Source organism: Hyalella azteca, unplaced genomic scaffold (assembly GCF_000764305.2).
Source record: "Hyalella azteca isolate HAZT.00-mixed unplaced genomic scaffold, Hazt_2.0.2 contig5430, whole genome shotgun sequence".
Classification (NCBI taxonomy): domain Eukaryota; kingdom Metazoa; phylum Arthropoda; class Malacostraca; order Amphipoda; family Hyalellidae; genus Hyalella; species Hyalella azteca.
The window spans coordinates 225,658-251,170 of record NW_025935620.1 but is presented as its reverse complement, the minus strand read 5'-3'; the positions used below and the strand labels follow the sequence as shown (position 1 = coordinate 251,170).

Genomic DNA, 25,513 nt, shown 5'->3' with positions numbered 1-25,513 from the left:
GATTATATTAGCTAACGACCCTTACTCCATTCAACTTGTGATAACATAATTTGCAAGTTTTAACACTTATGTAAATTCATCGTTGAGCTGGCGTTGAAATTAATGCAATGGAGTAAGATGGATTGCTGCTTACTTTTCCCCTTGTCGTTCTCATCCGTGATGGATGTGCAGTTATGCTGTCCATTACTGCGGATTGAGTCGTTCAGTAAACGAAAAATCTCGTCTGAAAAATTGTAATGGAGACTCGTTCATTTGCCTCGGGATTTGCGAGCGGATTGTGAGAAGTTGTAAGGAAGGCTTCATATTAGAATCGAAGCCTTTTAACCTAGAAAATCCTCGGTCACTTTTAATATTTATCTTGAATGGTAATACTGAACTTGATTTTCAGCGTTATTATGATAGTCGCGAGAAAGGATTTAGTCGAATTAAGGAAAGGATTTAGCTGGTATGCTAATAACGAATTTCATTTTTAACGTTATTGTTATAGATCACGATCTTCAGAACGGAAAGGCTCTAATTGTTCAAGCTTATTGACACGATGCCTTTCGTAATGTGTTTTTAACGCCAATACGCAGCTACCTATTCTGCTTTTTTAACTCCTGTCCAGTAAATGTGACTTGAAATCGCACCTTGTTTGGTAGTCATAAAAAAAGCTGTTTCTAAAGCCTTTAGCTTCCTGAATACATGCAAAATGTTCAACATACACTGTTAGAAAAAACGGTGAAAAAACGGTCCCACTGGCGTTCTAGTGGCCGGTCGCCCCGTGAAAATAAACTTTTCGCCGTTTTTATCAGATGTTTTACGGATTTCTAGTCTTAAATTGTAATAAAAACGGTGAAACGGTGTTTCTTTTCACGTGCCGACCGGCCACTGAAACGCCGGTAATACCGTTAACGGTCATTTTTCTAACAGTGTATGTTGATCAAATGGCAGTGGCTTTTATTTTATATTGACTTGATATGACTAATATTGGCATGCTTCATTTATGCAAACTAACATTTCTTTCGAAAAGACATACTTAAATAGCAAGGAGTACGAATGATAAGTGTACGTGTAAGCTGTTTATTTTGCTAAGTGAAATACCGAAAACGGTGAACAAGTTGCTTGTAATAGAGTCTAACAAACAATGAACAAATCTTAGTGTTTAAAAATTCAAAGCGGTTATAAAATAAACCTCGCGACCTTTTTTTTGCTGTAGAGCTTTATGAACCCTGCAAAAAATGGCAACTAGCAAACGATGGTCATATATCAACTCGGAAAAATAAAGATTACAAGTGCACTCATTATCCTTGATCATCATCAATCAATTACCTCTGCAAAAAAATTCGATCTACGCGTATTACGCGTAATGAATCCGTATGTAGCTTAGCTAACAACAATCTCGAGCAATCGCACGTACATTGCGCCATTCTGCTGAGCCTAAGCAACAAACCAGAGCTATATCCTAGCTAACAAAAATCCTAAGCAGTCCTGTATACCTCGTCCTCTATCCGCTGAGCCTAAGTAACAAACGATGGCCATATCCTAGCTAACAAAAATCCTAAGCAGTCCCGTATATCTCGTTTTTTTCCGCTGAGTCTAAGCAACAAACCATTACCATATCCTAGCTAACAAAAATCCTAAACAGTCCCGTATATCTCGTTCTATATCCGCTGAGTCTAAGCAACAAACCATTACCATATCCTAGCTAACAAAAATCCTAAGCAGTTACGTATATCTCGTTCTCTAACCGCTGAGCCTTAGCAGCAAACCATGGCCATATCCTAGCTAACAAAAATCCTAAGCAGTCCCGTACACCTCGTCCTCTATCCGCTGAGCCTAAGTAACAAACCATGGCCATATCCTAACTAACAAAAATCCTGAACAGTCCAGTACATCTCGTCCTTTTTCCGCTGAGTCTAAGCAACAAACGATGGCCATATCCTAGCTAAAAAAATCATAAGCAGTCCCGTACACCGCGTCGTTTTTCCGTTGAACCTTAGCAACAAACCATTACCATATCCTAGCTAAAAAAAATCCTAAGCAGTCCTGTTTATCTTGTTCTTTTTACGCCGAGTCTAAGCAACAAACCACGGCCATATCCTAGCTAACAAAAATCCTAAGCAGTCCCGTATATCTCGTCCTCTATCCGGTGAGCCCAAGCAACAAACCACGGCCATATCCTAGCTAAAAATCCTAAGCAGTTACGTATATCTCGTTCTTTTTCCGCTGAGCCTAAGCAACAAACCGTGGCCATATCCTAGCAAAAAAAAAATCCTAAGCAGTCCCGTATATCTCGTCCTCTATCCGCTGAGTCTAAGCAACAAACGATGGCCATATCCTAGCAAAAAAAAAATCCTAAAGAGTGTCGTGTAGCGCGACCTTTTTCCGCGGAGTCTAAGCAACAAACTATGGCCATATCCTAGCTAACAAAAATCCTAAGCAGTCCCGTACACCTCGTCCTCTATCCGCTGAGTCTAAGCAACAAATCACGGCCATATCCTAGCAAAAAAAATCCTAAACAGTCCCGTACACCTCGTCCTCTTTCCGCTGACCCTAAACAACAAACCACGGCCATATCCTAGCAAAAAAATCCTAAAGAGTCCCGTACACCTCGTCCTCTATCCGCTGAGCCTAAGCAACAAACCATTACCAAATCCTAGCAAAAAAAATCCTAAACAGTCCCGTACATCTCGTCCTCTTTCCGCTGACCCTAAGCAACAAACCACGGCCATATCCTAGCAAAAAAATCCTAAAGAGTCCCGTACACCTCGTCCTCTATCCGCTGAGTCTAAGCAACAAACCATGGCCATATCCTAGCAAAAAAAATCCTAATGAGTGCCGTACACCTCGTCCTCTATCCGCTGAGCCTAAGCAACAAACCACGGCCATATCCTAGCTAACAAAAATCCTAAGCAGTCCCGTACACCGCGTCGTTTTTTCGCTGAGTCTAAGCAAAAAACCACGGCCGTATCCTAGCAAAAAAAAAAAAATCCTAAAGAGTGTCGTGTAGCGCGACCCTCATCTGGCCAGTGCGGCCAACTTTCGAACAGGCTGCGGCGGCCTCAATTGTAGCGGCCGGCGGGCAGCGGCCGAGCTTCGTGGCTTGCGGCAGCCACTGCTGCTGCGCCCTACTGACGCTCTCAGCGATATCGTGCACTGCTGCGTACGTTGCTGCGGCTCTGCATGCACGGTTTCGACAATGCATTGCTTCGTACGCTGCAAGTGCTATGCGTGCACTGCTGCGTACGTTGCTGCGGCTCTGCATGCACGGTTTCGACAATGCATTGCTTCGTACGTTGCGGTGGATGTGCGTGCACTGCTTCGTACACTGCAAGTGCTGTACGTGCACTGCTGCGTACGTTGCTGCGGCTCTGCATGCACGGTTTCGACAATGCATTGCTGCGTACGTTGCGGTGGATGTGCGTGCACGGCTTCGTACGCTGCAAGTGCCGTGCATGTACTGCTTCGTACGCTGCAAGTGCCGTGCATGTACTGCTTCGTACGCTGCAAGTGCCGTGCATGTACTGCTTCGTACGCTGCAAATGCTGTACGTGCACGGTTTCGTACGTTGCATGGGATATGCGCACAATAACGCTATCAGCGTACGTTTACGAGACCGTGAGACTGTATGCATGCAGTAAAAGGTTTGGTTCACACCATACTGTCGGGCACGCACCAGGCATATGCCAGTCACGGTCTAGTCAAATATTCTTAAATGCTTCTATGGAAATGCCTTGAAGAACTATAAAGTCATTTCCATAGAATCATTAAAGAATACTGGACTGGACCGTAACTATAGCACGTGTCCGGCAGTATGATGTGAATACGGTCTCAAAGTATTGTCATGTAGCTCCATTGCAATCAACTTCACGCGTTTGAATATTTCAGTAAACATGACTTGGTGAGAACTTCTTGAACGCTGCGTCGCTGATATGTTTAGCAATGAAGAAATAAGAAACTATCGTTGCTTTATAAGGCGGAGAAAAAAAATAATTCATTGCTACGTCAACGATAAGGCTTAAGTTTGTGGCCTTCCTATACGTAACGAAGTTTTATCACCCGCTTTAAGAAGAGAAATCCAACGCTTGAAAAGAATCAACGCATATCAACGCTTCCAGTGATCATTCAAAGGGAATTATGCTAAGATATTGCGTAGGAATGGCACTTTAACTCCGAGATTGCACCCTTCTCAGCCGCTGCGTAACTTGGCGATTCAGACGATGAACCTATGGCCATTCACTGGGCCACAGATAATCTGACGATGATTCTTAATGTGTGTTTTATTTGGCTTTTTCGCCTTCCTTTCATATTGCAAATCTGTTTGTATTTACACTGAGAAGAATGAAAGGGTTATAGTGTCTTAACTAGTGACACTTTCTTCCCCTCGGCTCAAACAGAGAGCGGATATAACACTAATACGCTCTTTTGCCTTAACAAAATGGTCTGGTTACCCAAACTATGGGAAATTTCTATTTTAATGTATTGCAAAAATCAGTTATTTGTTCACAGTATCACTTGTACATTTGTTTTAATGTTTTTGCAGCTCAAGAAAACGTCGCGAACATTTTAGAAGTTAATTAAGGGTCCCAGAAGTTCGTCAACCGAGCTAATGAACAAAAGTTCGTAATTCGTGCAGCTTATGTTCGTTGCGTGGGAAGTGTGCGTGAAGAGCTTCGTCGTAGCGTCACTAATTATCTCGACTCATGTTATTGTTTGACTTAACGCACGCATATGCCGGCCCTGCAAAAAATATCATACTTGCTTCCGGCCCTAGCTTAGAAAAATTGCGCTGCGCACTCGCGAGACCTTGAGTACGGTTTCTAGATTTCAAATTATCATGTTTTAGATAAATTTTACTAATTTTTTAATTTTATAGAGACCATTGACCTTTTTTCTACAATTTTATTTTGAATTTAATAGTTTGTTGAATTGACTGTTTTCGTTAGTCAAAATTTTTTGAGAACTCACTTATAATTGTCTTCGTGTTTCTGACTTATTTTATTTATTTATGAAACATTCGGTAAAGCGACTGAGCGCTCAAGGATTTGCCTGAAGTGCAATAAATTGCCAACACCAGCTCGCTAAATCCCAAGCCCGCTGCTTTTCATGTGGTCACAGATCGAAAACCTTCGAGTTATCATTGTTTACGAAATTTATAAGACGATGTTTTCAGCATAATAAACATCATAACTTTCACAACTTTGGTTGATTTTTATTTGCAATCAAGGTATCAGATCAGCAAGTTAAGAGACAATTAATCAATCTTATTCGCTGAATGAATGAGCTTGTAAAATTCAAAGAGTTCGTTCCCAATAAACTAGAACGAAAAAGTACTTCTCAATTTCTGTTCAGAAATATAGAAAATTATAAATAAAATGCTTTAGTCTCGGTAAATCTTAAGTAGACAAGAAAGAAAAAGAAGTCTGATCTGATTATACCAAGTGCCATATAAAAGCGACTCGCTAGGATAGAATCGTACAGCGAGCGTCGGGTTTATCACAACCCTGATACCATACATACATGCATCAGGGCTTATCTTATCAGTTCCGTACTGCTGCTCCATACACTGCTTGTTGGCTGCCGCTGCTGGCAACCAAAACTCTGTTACTCTCTAGGTGTTACGTAGAACTTTAGTGGTAAGTAAAACTTCTGTGCTAAGTTGAACTGCTAAATAAGACTTTGGTGCTAAGTTGAACTGCTAAATAAGACCTTGGTGGTAAGTTGAACTAGGTTGGCAAGTAGAACTTTGGTGCTAAGTTGAACTGCTAAATAAGACCTTGGTGGTAAGTTGAACTTGGGTGGCAAGTAGAACTTTGGTGCTAAGTTGAACTGATAAATAAGACCTTGGTGGTAAGTTGAACTTAGGTGCTACGTAGAATTCTGGTGCTGATTTGCAGGGGATGTGACATATATTAATTGATAATTTGATATTACTTCTCCGCCTAAGTTTTTGAAATTAGGAGGTTAATATTTACGAAAGTAACAAATAAGTTATTCTCTGATAGAGACTTTATTTATTTTAACTTATTTTATTTATTATATAAATTTAAATTTAAACATTTAGATGTAAAGTTGAATGTAAATGTAACTAAATTTGTATTATTTATTATTTAAATTTTTAGCATTACTTGATCTTTATTTCGCTCAATGAAACATTTTCCATCTAATACTTATGTGGCCAATGTCGGAAAAATGATGTTTGTTCAACGGATAAGACAATAAAATCACAAGTTTTTGAAAGCAATCCGGGCAGTAGTTACCACAAGGTTTCGAGATAATCTTTTTCTAACTATAATATATGATTAATTTTTGTCATTATGAAAAGTCTCATTTAAAAACCCTGTAAACAAGAGGTATAAGTGAAATAATCAAATTTAATGCGATTTTCTTCAATATGATGCCATTTCATTGAATATAATGCCAAATTTCAACCCTCTGCCTACTAAGAGCAACACTCGCTGCCAGTACTTCACGTACGAATATCATTCATGACGACGGTTAAAGTATCCGTAGATCAAAGGTTAAACGAAATTCAAAAACCTCACATGGGTCTTCCATTTAAAAGAAGTTTTCCAAGGGACGAGTATTCCTTCCCGTCTAGTCAAGTCTTGGGATTAGTGGCAGCTTTTTGCATTTCCGCTACCCTTCAAATTTGCGTGGATGCCATGCAGATTACCAACTTCTTTTGACTTCTTATCGGCTTCTTAATGCAGAGGTCGAGCTTCCTGGACCTTGAATGCACTTACCGATGAGCAGCGTCTTTGATTCCTGCACTTCGAACTTATCTTCTAAACTTCCGTCTTAGTAAAAATAAAATCATCGTTGAGTCTAGCGTCAAGTTTTATGACGGCTTTGATAGCAAGCGCCAAATGATTTAATCAAAATCATAGGCTTATACAAGTAGGCATCTTAGTCGATAGCAATGGTCGATGTCCTTGCTCAACTATCATTTATCTATTGTTTTCATTTATCATTAGCTCCCAGTTTTGTATTACTGTTTGAATTCGCAATTCCAGTTTATACTGGTGTTCTGTTTACAGTAACTGAAGTTAAGCGTTTTGTATGATTTGGGGGGATGTGACTTCATTTACTATATAAAATGAATAATTATGATTGTGTTCAGTTACGATTTTTCATTTGATATGGAATTTACATGAAATTTCACTGAATTTAATTACCTGATTCGTTCCTATGTAAAAGCTTATTAGAAACCACTAATTTTGTAGAGAATATTAACCATGATGGCCCCATTATTGTTAAAGCAATGACATGTTGATTCGGTACATTTAAATATATTCAGCTTGCAATTCTCCGCGCCATATAACCGAAAAAATGAATGATATCCTCTGATCCAGTGCATGAATGTGTTACGCTATATTTGATGCAATGTTTGCAGAATAATGTGCCGTTCGAATCTATAAGACTAATGATGCCTGTGTGTACATTATTTAGATGAGTCTTGGTTATCGGAATGTCATGGCTCATGTAATTTTCTGTTGTATGCCATTCCGGCTTTCACTTCGGCGGCCTGCATGGCTGGTCGGCATCAGAGGTGCTGACTGATCGGCATCGGTGCACGGGCCGACTGATTGGCATTAAGTGTTTTACGTGTTCTACGCCACTGTCGTTCGGTGTTCGTGAAAATATAAAATACTCGTTAACGAAATAATTTAGTATTAAAGTTTATCAGTTATTACAGTGTAGAATATAACCATTGCATATTCATGCATATTTTTGCGCTGAAGTAAGACGCATCGTCGTCCTTTGCCCGTTGAACTCGGCTACGTCGATGCCGCATGCTCGAAACGTTCGCGTTCTCTGTAATTTGTGCGCAAGGCTCGTTCAATTTTCCTTGTCTAGTATCTTTCGTATTTGTGTAATTACAAGTCGCTTCACCTCTCTCTGCTGTATTTTTGGAGGCTCGTGGTCCACGTTACTAGTCTCTGTCCTTTAAAGGCTGCGCTATTATACGTTCAGACGTTAGAAATAACTGGGAGAAATTTCCATGCCGATGCACCTCTGATTTGAGATCGAGTTCTTTTGCTTGCGTGTTCGATTGAGCGACTGGTCGTTAGAAAATTGCATGCAAAACTTGCCTAGAGTAATTTTCGGTCCCTAAAATTATACCACGCCCTCACAGCCCGCCGAGTGTTAACAGTTCCGTCATGTTTTTAGAAGCTTTTTCGACACATTTGATCGTGTTTTATTAAGACTGTGTACGTTGGCAGCTGAAACTTAAAGATTTTTTGTAAAAACACATGAATTCTGAGTAACGTCTTGAAGAATCCTCATTTTTGTGATTGTAACCATGACTGCGCGATCGGCTTTAACGAAACGGAAGCCAAAAACTAAGTTTATGTTTATATGCACTCGTTTATCTTCTTTAACGATGCGTCGAGAAAACCCTTTGCGGTAGACCAGCTTATTTAGGGTCTCATCTATTTGATTAACTTGAGCTTTGTTCTCATCTGAATTAAAATGTTTAACTCTTAAATATTAATGAGCTCATAAAAGTTTGCTTGAATTTGTTAGACTGTAAAATCTCTCATGCCAGCAGCTATCGTTTAACTCAGCATTAGTTTAATTTGTTATATGTGACTGCATGGGAGCAGAAGTAAACTGATCAATTTTATCATATCTGAGAATTGTGGATGTCAGCCAAATAGAATGCCATTTTTAATATCAGATTTTAGTTTTTGCAGATAACACTGCTTTTCAAGCTAAATGCTCCATAGCAACAGCCAGAGCATTTGCGATGAAATAACTTTCTTGACATCTTAATAATTGAACATAATGCACGAAATCTGCATAATGACATAATGCAAATCACCCCAATCCCATCCCGACACAAATCGACTTTTGCATAAATTTGTTTGGCTTTGCTTAGAAGCCTGTGACTTTAACTATCAAACATATTGGCTGAATGGAGCTATGGAAAATATACTCTTGTTGCTCACGTGAATAAATTCGATTTTTTGTTTTGATGTCTTTCGTGCCAAATTTTCGAATGTATTCATGAAACAAATGGTTGAAAAAACACACCGCATCACTGAGGCATTTCGTCCATTTTTCTCCTTCATTCCGCTCTGATGATGAAGCACGTGAGACAGCTCTTATAAGCGGTTTTTTGTTCGAGTACCTGCACATATAAGCGGTTCCTGGCACGTGGACCAGCTCCTAATAAGCGGTTTCTGGTACAAGTACCTGCACATAAAAGCGGTTACTGGCACGTGGACCAGCTCTTATAAGTGGTTTCTGGTACGCGAACTTGCACATTTAAGCGGTTACTGGCACGTGGACCAGCTCTTATAAGCGTTTTTTTTGTACGCGAACCTTATCTTATACGTGGCTTTTGCCACTCGGACCGACTTTTGCAAGCAATTTTTGGTACGCGAACCAGCTCTTATAAGGCATTATATACTCGCTGTCACACCTTTACCTTACCCGCATTTGGTTCGTTGCAAATACGCGTGTGTCATTGCGCACTGGAAATAGTGGCGAGGTGTCGTTTGGTGGTACGCATCAGCGGACCCGAACAATCGCGTATCTGCGAGAGCAATTGGCTCTGATTAAACAACAGCTACGTTATGTGGCCTGATCAAAGGGCCTGACAGTATTTACTAGCTGCCCAACATGTCTTCTGATTTAGACAAGTTCATGATTTCTCGTTAAATTTTTCTGTGAATCTTGTTACTATGTTTCTCTCCTTCGTTCACTTCTTCGCTTCTTTCGATAGAAATTTGTGTATTTTTTATTTCTATTCACACTATCATTCATAGAAATAATGTCTTATTGTAAGCATTATTTCTTCATAAATTTTATTATTTTTTTAACTGAAATTTACTTTTTTCTGCCAATCTACATGGATATTATTACTCCTTTACTCAACGTTGCACCTGTTCTGTGTTGTGCTCTATAAAATTTTCATTTTATTGAATCTGTAGCTGCCTGTCCCAAAATATTTTGTTGAAACATGTAGATTATTCCATTTTGTTTCTATATAATTTTTCTTTGTTTTTCTGGTCTTCATACATTATGATAATGAACACAAGATTGTCAGGACTCACTTTGTGCTAAATTTTTAGGCCATGCTACTGGAAGAAAGTTTTCAAAGAATCGATCACGTTTCGAAATAACAAGATGAGTGTATTTTGACTACGATAAGGAAGCTCAAATATAAAACGCAGAGGTTTCGTCAAGAAATTACTTTGAAAATACAAGTTAAAATAACAAAAAAATCGCTGTATAACTTGTCAACATGTCAGTTTTGACTCCGCTTCATGGGCCTGCCTCTATACGAGACCGATCAGTTAATCTCTGAGCGGTCTCCCCATCGAGCAGAGATCCATAAGAGTCGGCGTGTAATTTGTGCGCTTGTCTTATCATGCGCAAGTTTTTGCTCTGGCCCTGGTCTTGGTAGGCTGGGTCTCGATGGCTTTGTTGATTGCAGCGAACATAAGAAAGAGTTATGCCTGCGTTACCTGTGAATTATGGTTGGATGTGTGGGCGATCGCCGACTCTAAATCGAAAGCTCGACTTTCGTCTAGGGCTAAGTCATCGGATTATTTTGCCTATAAGAAACCGTGCTCCTATAACGTGTCGGGTGATGGGCTTAGATTTATGAAGGGCAACCGCTTGTTGTTGAGTAGATACGTTGGTTGCTGTTTATTCTAATGTAACTTTTGTTTTTTAATGCGAATGATTTAAAATATAACGTATCGGTTGGAAGGCTTAAATATATAAAAAGAAATAGTCTGTTAAGAATATGGCTTTCTAATGCAACTTTTGGATTTTTAATGTGATTGATTTAAAATATAACGTGTCGGTTGAAAGGCCTAAATGCATGAAAAGCAATAGTTTGTTGTTAAGTATAATGCGGTGGGTGCTACTTATTCTAATACAACTCAGTCTTTTGTTTACGAGTGATTCATTACAATGACGATTTGCTTTTATGCCTCGTAATCTCGTGCGATCTTGAAAACTAATTCAGTTAACCGGCACTTGACTTGCGTACATGCAAATGGCAGTGGGCGTCAACGCCGGCATAACTTAGAGCCATTTTTCTCTTAGCTGGAAGCTTAGATGTATTTAGTCGTAAATTTTTTTTAACTTCATAAAGGTCGAAGAGTGATTTTAGTTAGGTGTTGTTTCTGGCATTAGATAAACACCTTTAATGAGCGCAAGAAATCTTATTAGCATAATAGATGTATAATGTTAAAAATAAAAAGCTTGATGTTCATGAGCATGAAGACGAACATATTGTGCCTGGCGGATAATGTGTTATGAAAAAACATGCATGCAACACATATATACGTATATTTTATACTCTTATTCTTTTCTGGTTTATTTGCAAACGACATGCGATGAAATTCCGAACCATTACATCTGTGCTAATTTTATTCACCATTTTTGTTTTGTAAGTGAAAAGTTGTCAACTGCTAATCCCGAAGAGCAGTAAAATGTAAGAGGCACAATATATATATCCTGGTTTGGCTATTTTTGATTAAGCAATAAATTATATAATTGGAGTTGTGGCAATGACTTGTAACTTATAGTGGATGTTCACACAACTTTATGATATTTGAAGTTCGTGTATAATTGTTCACCACCCTTGAAATAAACAAACAACGAAATAATTTCTTCGTACGTGTTGTCCATGCTCAAATTGAACTCATAAATAAACACAATTACGGATTTTTTTTATTAGATTTATTCATAAATACAAATAACTCGTTGTTTGTTGTCTTCATGTGAGTTTTATATCCTTTCTACAGTTGAAGACAACAACGGGAAAAATTTTTTAAAATGAAATTCATTCATAAATATACGCAACTCGTTGTTTGTAGCCTTCATTCGTGAGTTTTATATCCTTTCAAAAGTTGAAGCGTCGCCTGTCCCAATGTTTTTCAAGTCCCTGTTTTTGCGTACTCAAGCCAACGCGTGCAAAACAAACTCAAGCCACGTGAATGAGACTCGTGCGACGCTCCGCTATTTTAGGTCTTTGGGCTCCACGTTAGGCTGAGCTAATTACATGACTATGGCTCGGCGACGAGTGCCTCCCTTGTGACTCTTCTTCTCAACAACAGAGACAACTCCTTGCTTGCCGTAATGAAGAACACATGGGCGGCACCATCCTTCTATATTCCAATGTGATCAGTCATTGTCATCCTTCGGTATGGCCCAGGGCCCATACTTTGAAAAAAAGTTAAGAGATCGCAAGTTCATCAGCCTATCATTGACGGCCTTTCAAGCAGAATCCACCAATCATAGACATGAAAATATAGCGTAAGTACTTACGTTCACTTAGCGAATTTTTAAAGTATGGCCTCAGGCCTCCAGCGCCGATGGAAAATGTCCTCACGTTACATTGCTTGCGCTGTGAATTCGTCAAACTACAATTTTGACTCTAAAGTTAATTAGCTACAAGTGTCTTGATATTTTCATGTCTCGCTCGCAAAACTTGTTTCTTATTTAAACTGTCATCTCCGAGTTAGATTTAAGCGGTTGCATTAGCACAAGGCTACAATTAAACAGTGATATCCTGGCAATTAGGTTAATACATCACAAATCAAAGTCTAATTTGTTGCTAGCGAGGTTACATTTCTTGCACATTTTTATTTTTTAAACAGAATTTCTGTATCGGTAAACCTTTAATATTATAAAATAGCGAACAGTAACGACACTTCCTGTACACTGTGGTTGATTTATGTGCATTAGCATTGCATATACAAATCATTTTCCTCCGCTACGCACTCACGGTGACGCGGTACGCTGGTTAAGAGGAAGCCCATACAAGCCGTAGAGCGTGAGCGGTCCTATAGTCCGGCGAGTGGGTGGCGCCCGTAGCAATTGCGTTCATAATCGCTCGAGTGACGGCCGTTTTGTGGCCACCCTGACACGCAATGATACGCTGCTGTACTGTGATACGCTGCTGTACGGCACGCAATGATACGCTGCTGTACTGCACGCAATGATACGCTGCTGTACTGTACGCAATGATAGCTGCTGTACTGCACGCAGTGATACGCTGCTGTACTGTACGCAATGATACGCTGCTGTACTGCACGCAATGATACGCTGCTGCATGGCACGCAATGATACGCTGCTGTATAATGATACGATGCTGGTGGGTTCCACCAGCACACTGGGAGTGACGGTCCGGTTGTGAGCTTGTCTCATGTGGTTCACTTGCCCTCCAGTTTGAAGGTAGTTAACGAGACAGCGGCTCGGTGTCCTGGTTGTTAGTCCAATTTGTCCGATGCAGTCCAAATGATGAAGAAGTCCACATATTTCTTTGAAGCAAAATTTAGGGAATGTTGAGTCGAGACGACGCATATAGATGATTCGATTGATGATCAATAATTTGGGCTGCATATTTTAGGATCGTTGCCAAATGTTGAGCAGATAAGGAGCTAATGGTGAAAAAATGTAACTCAGTACTCACTGCAGTGAGTGACAGAGCGCGCATTTTCTCGTCGACGAAAACGTGAAGTCACGGACAGACGGACAGACGGGCGGACAGACAGACAGACGGACGGACGGACAGACAGACGGACGGACAGACGGACGGACGGACAGGCGGATGGACAGACAAACGGACGGACGGGCAGACGGACGGACGGACAGACAAACGGACAGACAGCCGGCTGGACGGACAGACAAACGGACGGACAGACGGACATGGCGAGCACAATAGTGCATTTTTATCTATAAATGTGAAAATGCGCTAAAAACAACAAGAAGAAGTGTTGAACAAATGAAGAACAAATGGCTTTGCCCTGCTACGCCGGGGGCTACCCGCCGCGGCAGGCGACGTTCATCAAGAGCAGCGCGCGGCATCCCAGCGGCCTCAGGCGCCACGACGCTAACTATCCCATAAAAAACTACACAACATCGTCCGTAATTAAGTAGATTGCTTTAATAACTACACAACATCGTCCGTAATTATTTAACTTTAACAACTACACAACATCGTCCGTAATTAAGTGGATTGCTTTAATAACTACACAAAATCGTCCGTAATTAAGTAGCTTAAAAAACTACACAACATCGTGCGTAAGTAAGTAGACTGCTTTAATAACTACACAACATCGTCCGTAATTAAGTAAATTGATTTAATAACTACACAACATCGTCCGTAATTAAGTGGATTGCTTTAATTTTTCGATGTCATCTGGTAAGCCCCCTCCCCCTCCTCTGATTTACTTTGGATGTCCTCGGCACAAAGACTTAAACAAATTAGGGAACTTCGAAAATAATTCAGTATGTTTTTTATGTTCTAGGTTTTGTATGTCAGTTATTTCGTTGCTTTGGCTTTAATTTCCTGTGTCTAAAGACTCAACAATTTTATGATATCGTGTATGATTATTTACATTTCTCTACGTTATTGAATTTTGAATTTTCAACCACCGTGTAAGAATCCATTTGACAATGATACCTACAGCATAAATAAGTGGCGTTAGGAAACGTTTTCGTCGATCGTTGTCGCAAGTGTGGTCATCGATGTCATCCGAATAATATTTCTTTCTTCATCGATTTTACTCTCAGTCCAATAAAGGAACTAGAATTTTTCGATACCGTCAACGAAACTTTATTAATCTCATGCCTTCTTAACGTTTAACTCCTTTATATTTTGCCACTACAAGAATCCATCAATTTTTAGCAGCTTCGTAACTATCATAAAATAATCAGAGTCTTTCCACCCACACAAAATTGTTCTATTTTATCTAGCGTAAGCAGCTTCGTAACTATCATAATATAATAAAAACAAATAATAAAAATTATTCTATTTTATCTAGTGTAAGCAGCTTCGTAACTATCATAAAATAATAAAAACAAAACAATAAAAATTGTTCTATTTTATCTAGCGTAACTACACGTAACTACAATTAGCGTTCTCCGAGGCCGCGTGTTGGCCGCGGCATGCACGATTGGACGACAGCCTCGCGCCTCGTCACGCCTCGCTGCCCTGCACGCATCCCGGGGTTGCTGTGCCAGCCTACCCGTCCATACCTTCCTATTTATAACCCCTGTTTCATCCCTGCCCTGCATGCATCCCGGGGTTGCTGTGCCAGCCTACCCGTCCATACCTTCCTATTTATAACCCCAGTTTCATCCCTGTCCTGCAAGCATCCCGGGGTTGCTGTGTCAGCCTCACCTTCCTATGTATTTAACCTCAATTTCGCTGCTACTTGGTGTCAACTTAATTGTTGCTCTTGTTTTTTATCAAAGTTTACCTCTATCTTGCCCCCACGTTACTGTATGTTCTTGCACGTATACGTAGTTTCCTTTTTACTTTTATAATTCGTACATCGTGTATACCCTAAAGCTAGAGTGACTGCGTTTACAACTAACCAGTTCACCAGTTCCTCTATGCCTTGATTTTAAATTCGTTCATATTTTCTCAGGTTTCTGTCTTTTTGCAAATCAACCTGCAGGATGGAATTTTTCAGTTTCTCTCTGCCATGTTCGAGCATTTTACCTGCAGTTGTTTTTTAGTAATGTTTAACTCGATCTGCATTGGATATTTTGATATTTCGAACTAGTCGACCTGAACTAATCCTGCACGAGTCGTTAATGATTTATTGCTCTTCCCGGGCCTATACTTTCAAAAAAAATTAAGAGATCGTAAGTTCATCAGCCAATCATTGACGGCCTTTCAAGCCACTCTTTTAAAAACAGTTAAGAGATCGTAAGTTCATCAGCCAATCATTGACGGCCTTTCAAGCAAAATCCACCAATCATAGACAAGAAAATAGAGCGTAAGTGCTTACGTTCACTTAGCGAGTTTTGAAAGTATGGCCCCTGCATGGGAACGTTTAGGAGATATTCACTGTTTTAGCTAACAATTGGTCTTTGGGCATACTTTTAGTTTATTTCAATGAAAAGAATACAAGCATTATATTTTTGTTGCTAAGATGTACTGGCTACGGCTCATCCTGTCAGCAACCCGAAATATTAAAAAAATATAACTCAGTACTCACTGCAGTGAGTGACAGAGAGCGCATTTTCTCGTCGACAAAAATTTAAGGTCACGGACGGACGGACGGACAGACAGACGGACATGGCGAGCACAATTGTGCATTTTTTCCCTAAATGAGAAAATGCGCTAAAAAAGGACCTTAACAAACATTACATAACAAATCGATAATAAAAGGGAACTTTCTAAGAGTACGAATGGAAAAATCTTAACTATGCTTTGAAAGGACATTAAAAATATACAACGTATGCGCAGATACAAATAAATTTATTGTTCTCTCTTTGTAAGTAATTGTGGATGCGACTAATATTTGACGTCTCCTGTTACGCACAAGTGAGCCTTGTTGATTTACAAAGATTTAATCGCAATTAAATCGCATTACATTAAAATTTAATCGCAATGCAGACATTTTGCGATTAAACGCTGTATTAAACAAACCCAGCTATACTAATTTAAATTACACCCTGATCTATATATGCATGACTTATCTAGGACGAGTTACCCTAACAAAATTTAGAGTCGCCCCAGCTTCTGGTAATCCAAATCAGAAGCTGACGCGTCTGTACATTTTCACTGGGTATATATTGGAGGAACTTACCCGTACAATAAATCTCTAAACAGCATTGATCCTGCGAACTGCTTGGCCACTTGCTTGATTTTTTCTCTAGTTTATGCCCTATTTCCGTACTGGCCTCTCAGGGCGAAGCATTAAGCAATCTCTGCATGGGATGACAGCTCAAATTCCTTGCATAATTCCAGTCGACTTGCTTACTAAACAAGCCAGGAAGAAGTTTCGTTAATTGGTAGTCATAGGCTATTTGCCTGCCATTCTGAGAAATGATTAATTATGCATAGCAAGCTGATATCCTTCCGATTACTATCTGTTTAATATTCATTAGAAATTCAGTTTCGTACTTGGTTTTGTCAATTTTATTCATAATTACATGATGATAATAATCTTAATAATTTACATGGGTATCAATTAACATTCCCTGTGTTCGTTGCTTAACCTCCGTTGCTGCATGCAGGTATCAGCATTGAGTGTATCAGTGATACGCAATTACTCACATCACCATCATTATTCTGAAGTTCTTCCGCATGCTATTTGTGTGTGCTAAGCATTCTTGTTAATTATTCATCTGTATTGCTTAGCTTTATTTCTTTGACCAACTAACAATTTTTTTCATTTACTGTGTATATTAAATTTGCAATTTGCGAGTCTTTGAGTATTTGATTTTGATTATTTTGCGAGGTTTTGAAATACATTTGAAGTTGGAAAACATAATCGGGGCCTATACTTTTTAAGTTAAGGGATCGTAAGATACTCAGCCAATCATTGACGGCTTTTCAAGCAAAATCCACCAATCACAGACAAGAAAATAGAGCGTAAGTACTTACGTTCACTTACCGAGTTTTGAAAGTATGGCCCCAGGACTTTACAGATTCGACACTTCTTTTTGGTTATTCAAAATTTCGATTCTTATTGGTTGAATTGTTAACTAAACTAAAGGTGCGTTTAGCCATGCATGATTTAGCTGTTGAAAATATTAGTATCACATAAAATTCATACCATTTTTTAAGGGGGCTGATCAGATCTTTTATAGATCTGATTTTTGGTTCATTTTACGCGCCACTTAAGTTCTAAAGATACGAAATAGACGAAGATACTTCTTCTTTAATTTGAGCCCAAATTTTTGAGATCCTATTTTGGTGCGCATTTGTGCACCAGTAGCATTTTTTCATTTAACACTTGCTGTTAAAATGTGCACGAGATTATCTACGTAATTTGTGCCGAAGCAGCTGTTTGCCTTGTATGCTTGTTTTAGTATTCCTATTCTGTGGTCCCCACAAAATATAGGAATGTTCGTCCAAGTCAAATAGAATTTTCTCATACCCTTGTTATTGCTTGTAACGATTATTGATTACTTTCTCGTGTCTTTCAGTATTTTTCTTCAATTCGGTATTCTTGATAAGCTGTAACACTACTGTGTTTCCTTCGTACCAATGCTGCGCTCGTGACCCTACACTAGCATAGAGTTCATTGAATCTTGGCCAATAGCAGCACTTAGACGTTCAGTTTCGTCACAGCGTAAAAATAACCTTATTTTTGAAGGATTTTCGTGCTTTATCGTTAAAGCTGAAAAGCTGTATCAGTCACGGAATGTACTCGCGTCAATGACCGTGTTGGAGTGGTGCGAGTTCACGGGGCTATGCGAACAGGGAAGCCGACGTCGGAGGCGACAATCCGACAGTTACGCAATGCACGCCGAGCGCTTGTCGTGGTGGGCGGCGAAACATTCTACTAGCCCACTCCCGGGCTCTCCTTGAATGCAAGCGGGCCAAATCAGGCCCTCACATTTGCATAGAAGTTCGCTTCAAAAAGCTTGGCCTTCCCTTGTCTCGTTCATCGAAAGACGTACGGCCGAGAAGCGAGGTTTGAACGACCTCTGACCGGCGGTATAACGCAGGCGCGAGACATGGTCCCCCGTCAAGGACTGCGTCGCAATGGCTCCTTGCAAACGATCGAACTTTGACTCTGGGTTTCTTCTCTGTAATTATGTAAATTAAGGCATGATTTTCAGCCGGCTCAGATAGGTAGAGTTTGCTGGTTCTCAGCGCTGATGGTAATTTGACGTTGAATTTTATTCCGTGCCTTGAGCAACGCGTTTGTCAGGAAAACTCATTTTGCATAATTTGATAGCGTATACTGTGAAGTTTTTTTTGGTAAAATTTTTTTTTAGTCATGTGGATTTTTCCATTTTAGATTTCTTGTGTGGCGAGGAAATACATTGTGGAGCTTTATATAACTATATATAGGTAACTTTTATTCGTATATACAACGTGAGGTACTTTTAGCAAGGCTCATATACGCACCTTTGGCACTTGACACCTGCAAGAGTGAAGACGATGAGTAGTAAATTGCCGCACTGCGTTCCGTACCTCAAAACGATTGCTGAATTTTATGGGTGAACCTAGTGTTGTATTCCATTGTATTTCTTACTTGAGAAGTTGCTAGTCGCGTTTTCAGCATTGAAAACAAATGATGTTGCAATTGCTTTTTGGAATAACTTTCGGAATAACATCGTGGCATGCGAATAAGCCATGCGCAATATATCATTCCGTTGGGTCTACTTTACATTGAGCTTTAATGTAATTTATAGCGACTGCCTGGCTGCATTAATTAAAATACTCGAAGAGTATTATTTAAGAGGTGAAAAATAAGGAAGTGACTTGGGGCTCGCGTTCCCTTTTGATTTAAGAAGTAATTTGCGGCTTCACGTTACCTTCCCATTGCAACTTGGATGCTTCCAGGCAAATAACGTTGCTTACGAGTTGATTTAGTTGAAAAAAAGCAATGTTGTATCAACTGGCGGGTATCTGCATGATTTCCTTGTGTTCTGGCTGGACGACTGGGCGCAGCTTAGGGTTTAGGGTCTATTGTGTTGCTGGGTAGTTTAGCTGGGCGGGGCGTTCTCTGCATCATCCAGAACTGCTTCCTTACTGCATGTCTGCGATCTCGGCGAGATAACTGATGGACATGTACGTGTTGTGAGTCTTCCGTCAGTGTCATCAGTGAAATGTAGCGCTTGTTTCTTCTTAATGTAAAAGGATTCTTAGAAAATATCTGGCATTCATTTCAGGGATTCGAGTATTGTGATAGTTCTATATTATTTCGACTCAGAGTTCAAAAATCAATATCGTGAACGCTAGAAATCCAATAGATTCGTTAAAAACGTTTTGTTCTACGCGTGGATGCAAGCATTTAATTAAAAAAAATTGCGCTTCTACGCGATGCAGAAAACCATAAAGAAGCGCAATTTGAAAAAATTGCGCTTCTACACGATGCAGAAAACTATAAATGGCGACGGCAACAGAGATAATTGATTAGGAGCAACGCTAGTTTGATCGAATGTTGATTATTTATTAGCTTTGGGAGACTTCACCTAACTCAGAAACTTCAATGCAATTTGAGGTCGTGAGATCATCACAATAATTTACTACTCCGACGAAAGACGTATTCACTGCCAATATAACTCTTTAACTTACGGGTTTTCTCATCCAGAAACAAGGCATCGCATACGAGATAACACACACTCTATACACGACAATCTGAATTCCACTCCAACTCATTCATTCGCTAGTTTACTTATTTTTAAGCAACTTTTTCGAGGTAGCTTAGTTACCGCCGCTGGAAGAACGCTATACATCCTCCTTGTGTGCAGTACTTAATGCCTTATTTAATGCTTGACGGCGGCTTTTGTTTACCACCGAACAGCTACACAGCGAAGAACTTTTGTCCTCGCTTCACTGCTCTGCGATCTATCCTTATTTTTGCCCCGTTCATTGTTGCGTTTTCTTTGCCGCTCACCCGTGATTATTTAGCAGTGCGTTGACACGTGCCGGTTTTTTATTGGGCTTTTTCCCTACGATGCACGCAGTTCTGCAAGCCTCCTTCTCGTCGCCATTAATGCCGTGCATTACTGGTCTCCTGGTTGCCTGACGGTTGAAGTCTGTGGTTGCTCAAAAGGTTCGTATCTTTGTTTAATAATTGCGTCCCATAAGTTGATTGCGTGGTCACCCTAGTGCGCGTCTCGTCATCATAACCTTGTATATCGTCGCCTCGTGGATTATGCAAGCGTCGAGATTGCATCGTCATTTCAACTTGGACTTTTTTAATCAAGAGGGCTGTAAGAATGCATGATCAGCAGAAAGTGTTTATGCAAGACTTTCCGTGCATCCTTCTATACACTCTGATGGATCTGTCGCTTTAACGTCCGAATCTTCTTCTCCAGTTCATCTTCCTCCAACTCTCTGATTGCGTGGTCGCTTTAACATCCGAAACTTAGTATTCAGTGCGTCTTCCTCCAACTCTCTGATAGCGTGGTCGCTTTAACATCCGAACCTTCGTATTCAGAGCATCTTCCTCCAACTCTCTGATTGCGTCGTCGCTTTAACATCCGAACCTTCGTATTCAGAGCATCTTCCTCCAACTTTCTCATTGCGTGGTCGCTTTAACATCCGAACCTAAGCTTCGTCTTCAGTTCATCCTCTCGAAAGCCATGGCGTAGTAACTAACGGACCCATTGTTGGCTGCGAAGTTTTTGGTGTCCGACGCCACGCCGCATGTCGGCACGCGCTCGGCCTCTCATTGCAAGCCATTTTTTTCTAAGCTGCAGCCGCCGCCTGCAACACCGGTGCTCGGTGTATTTTTTTCAATTTACTTTGTATTTCTATACTTTTATTTCATCAGTTTCTCAATCGCGGCATTTGTATCTGGATCGTGGCACGCCTCCTGCCAGCGCCAACGTGCTCGAGATTATATCAGTACTTTTGAGAAGAATACTATATTTTACATTGCTTTTGAAGTTCATTGTGATATTCTTTTTGGTGTTGCTGTCTTCGGTGACAAATTGTGCATTCGTGACCGTGAACGCTAACCGCAATACAAGCGCGAGAAATGTCTGGAGCGATATCTTCAATATGGCTCCGGCTCAAATCACTAGAACTGCATGGGATTTTATTGTAAATTTTAAGCTTGGATCTTTCCTGAAATAGTGCTCCCATAAATCTTTGATGATGCTTTGAATAGTCTTCTTGCATGATGCTTTGAATAGTCTTTTTATGTACAAGAGTGCAGTTTATAGTCTAATTATTTAACATTGTGTAGAGGCGCGTCGCATTTTAATATACCCAGACTTGCTCACGGCTACTTATTATAGCAGTGACGTTCCTCCGTCTTCGTGCTTGCACTTAATGAGAGGACGTGTGTCTGGTGAACGATACCTAATTCGCATCCATATATGGCTGCCTTAGCTTTGTGTTGTCCAATACTTTGGGCTCTACCAACGCGTAGACTGCCTTATAGAGACGTCCATCGAGGAAGTTCTTGGCAATCGCTGCTCGCTTTTAATTGCTTGCACAAAAACTCGTCTATCGTCGCCTGCCACCTGAAGCGAACAAGAGGACCGACCTTGCGTGGGAAGCCGTGAGATGCAGCGTGCGATATAATCAACACGTCCATGAATATTTCATTGCCAAATGCTGCTGCTTTTATCGGGCGTGATTAGTTTAGTGTTTATTATAGGTTTAGCCATAGGTTATATTAATTTATGAATAGGTTTGATGAACAGCTATTAATTTTTAGTGCTAAAAGCTTCTGAATGTTTGCTTCAGCGGTATTGAAATCAGTGTTTTTAGTCACTCTTTTTCCGAGAGGCAGTATACAGGATTCTGCGATTCTTTGACGAAGCTTTGGATTTTAGTACTTTTTAGGATTTTTTTAAGGATTTTTCAGATAGCCCTTCGCCAGTTCCAAGTTTCGAGTAAATTTTCAAGGTTTGAATTTTATGCCCAAAGCATATTAATTTCAATGGCTACATGTTCTACTTCAAATTAGGCTTTTTACTTATTCTTTCGAGTAACCTACTTTTTCTTCCTTGTATTCACAGGCTTATCTACGTTTCTAACTACGTTAAAATAGCGTTATTTGAAGAAAGTCGTATCTATTGTAACCTTGCAGTCGCCCTGAAAATTAGAGCTTGCGGTTTTCAGCAACTTGCGCTGAACTTCGCTCAATTGCTCCTGCTGTTGATTCCAGTATTTTTATTTAGGCCTCGATACGTGTTCTTTTGCGCTGATATTTCACTGTGTGTGTAGTGTAGCGCATTAGACATGCAAAGCATAGCGTCAGTGGCCACTATTAAGTGTGAGTCATCTGAATAAATGTGTGGTGGTTGCCATAGTTTCCCCACTCATGGAAGCACGCTTGTGGGCGCGAAGATATGCTTGCTCGTTGTTTACGAGTGTGTGGGGGACTCATTTCATCAATATGCTGCGGCTCCAGTTGCTCTTGTGAATAATAATAATGAAATTTTCCTTTATTTTGATACGAAACTTGAAAATTTTTAATATGGTACGAATTTGTACTACTGATTAATGAGTGAGGATGAATCGCAAATGTGTGGACCTTTACACATATGAAAAAGGATGTTGGAATATTCCCTTTCATATTAATTGACTTTATACAAGCATTTTAATTTCACATTTTGTACCATGAGTGCTCTCAACCGGTCGGCCCTTTTTTACTAGGTTTTGGAATTTCAACGTGAAAAGTGAAGAATTAAGAGATGCGTGTTCTTGGAGTGCATTTAATTTTTACTCGCATAATCAGATCACATTCAGGGTGCGTTTTAACGTGCCAGCAGTGCATTATTATTATTGTTGACAGCTTAAAATTAGTGGTTACTGAAGTTTAAAAACAAAACGACCAATGGGAGGAATCACGGTTTGAAAAATTTCAAAGATTCTGTTATTAATAATTTAAGCTAAGTTTAGACATACGTTCTCGAAAAATTTTGATTTGTAATCCCTGTACATCGCAGGCGTTGCCCTTGTTTGGGATATTTCAACACAAGTTGTCAACGAAAGCACTTATTGAAATTCAACGAGATACTCAAGTCGTTCGTTGATAGCTCAAGTTTGTTTGTTTTTGGTAATAATTTTTATTAGCGCATTTTCTCATTTATGGATAAAATGCACTATTGTGCTCGCCATGTTCGTCTGTCTGTCTGTCCGTCCGACCGTCCGTCCGTCCGTGACCTCAAGTTTTCGTCGACGAGAAAATGCGCTCTCAGTCACTCACTGCAGTGAGCACTGAGTTACATTTTTTGTAGTTTCTTCGGAAATATTTTGCTGAAGGAAGTTACAATAAATTTCCTGTGTTATTTATTCACAAGTGCTATTACTTGTATTTACTTCGTGATGCTTCGTTTCCTTTCCGTATTGCTTAGATCTTTAATGTTCTCATAGGTATCCTGGTCACGTAGAGAATCACTTGAGTTCTCTCTGGAAAGGAAGTTTGAAATCTCTTGATCTTAGTTGGCCTTGATTAATCTTGTTGGGATCTATGCAGCACCTGGATTCTCCAAGAGGAAACTTTGATTCAAATTGTCCACTATTATTCGTTTTTAATCACGTACAGTTTGTCCAAGCAACTCATATGAATGGGTAAGCCATTTCAGCAATGGAAGATGTTATCAATTTGCCGAACGGACAAAGTTTCGTGCAAGAAAAAAAGTATTGAAGGTTTCCTGTTGCGCGTTTACGTTTAATATCGTTTATTTTCGATCTAGTATTTGGTATTCGTGTCGCATATGAGACAGGCGCGCTTACCAGATGTGACGGGGTGTGGTGCACAGCTTACGCAGTAGTGGTGATAATCCGTGCGTATGGGGAAATATGTTCGCCATTTACTGATGCAACTGGAAGCAGTGGAACAAAGACCTGGTACATTATTATCAACGTGAGTACTGAAAAGGCCGGAAACGCTGTTTAAATGTAATGCAAATATTTTGCATGTTTGGTTTTCAAAGGGAGAAGAAACTTGTATAGAAATATTTGAATAAATTATGAAGTTTTATTGTGAAGGATTTTAAAACAGTTGATTACCGAATCATGTACCGGGCAGAATAGCGAATAACTCATTTCAGTGTTGTCTTGCTTGCCAACGACATACGCGTAAATTGTTGACTTGATTTGATAATTTCTTATCAGATCAAATTTGTAAGTTTGCTACGCGGGTTTGAACTTTCAAGTAACTCGGCACATTTGCGTGTGCTTATGAGCATGAGCGAGCAACTGTTAATCGTATCCGATAGCTATATGTTAGACTTGAATTATAGGCTCTCTACACTAGTTTGAGCCTACGAGTTGTGTGGCGTGGCGCTGTGGCGGAGTGGCTGTGTGGGTCGCTCGCCACACTTCACTGTGTGGTGCATGGTGGCGTGACGGCGTGGCGCTGTGGTGAAGTGGCTGTGTGGGTCGCTGGCGCTGTGGTGGAGTGGCTGTGTGGGTCGCCCGCCACAATTTACTGTGTGGTGCATGGTGGCGTGACGGTGTGGCGTTGTGGTGAAGTGGCTGTGTGGGTCGCCCGCCACACTTCACTTGTGATAGATTGCGCGTCTCAAGACTCCTGACCGGTGGCACACGTCACACTCACGGCCTGAATGTAATCAGGCTGTATTACTGAATACACAACTGTATTCTCTTTTCTGTGTATAGATGTATTTCCAGAACGCTATTTACTATTACGTTGATCTTCCATGGTGATTCATATGCGTGTTGATGAAGTATTTGCGGTTGATATCATTAAATAATGTCACCCGAGGTTGAACAGTTACTGGGTATTTGCAATTAAATTCTGAATTTGAATCTGCAGAAGAAGAGAATGGTTGTAAGCAGCACTGAAATTATTAACATCTTAATATTATCATTTCCGAGTCACTGATCTAATAAGTGAATCAATTGAAAAAATTCTAAATTCAAACATCATTTCAAAACCTAACCGATTTTTCAACGAAAGAGTTAAGCAAATTTTTCGAATAGCTACTGAATATGCCCGAAATTTCAAAACTGATATTTTCACGAGCAATTCTTAACAAAATTTTCGACCAGCTACGAAATTTACACGTAATTTCAATACTATTATTTTTTCCACTAAAAAAGCTAGGCAAATTTTTATGCTAGCCTCGCATGGCAGCGACGGACCATTGT

General features: G+C 40.0%; 1 protein-coding gene across 1 annotated transcript in view; it reads left to right on the top strand.

The window, feature by feature from the left end:
* The window catches only part of LOC125177887, a 50,843-nt gene extending 25,907 nt beyond the window's left edge, over positions 1 to 24,936 (top strand). The window contains exon 4 of the mRNA XM_047880467.1: positions 24,643 to 24,936. Within this exon, the coding sequence (XP_047736423.1) occupies positions 24,643 to 24,936 (294 nt within the window). The remainder of the gene's footprint in view (positions 1 to 24,642) is intronic.
* Positions 24,937 to 25,513: the final 577 nt, after the last annotated feature.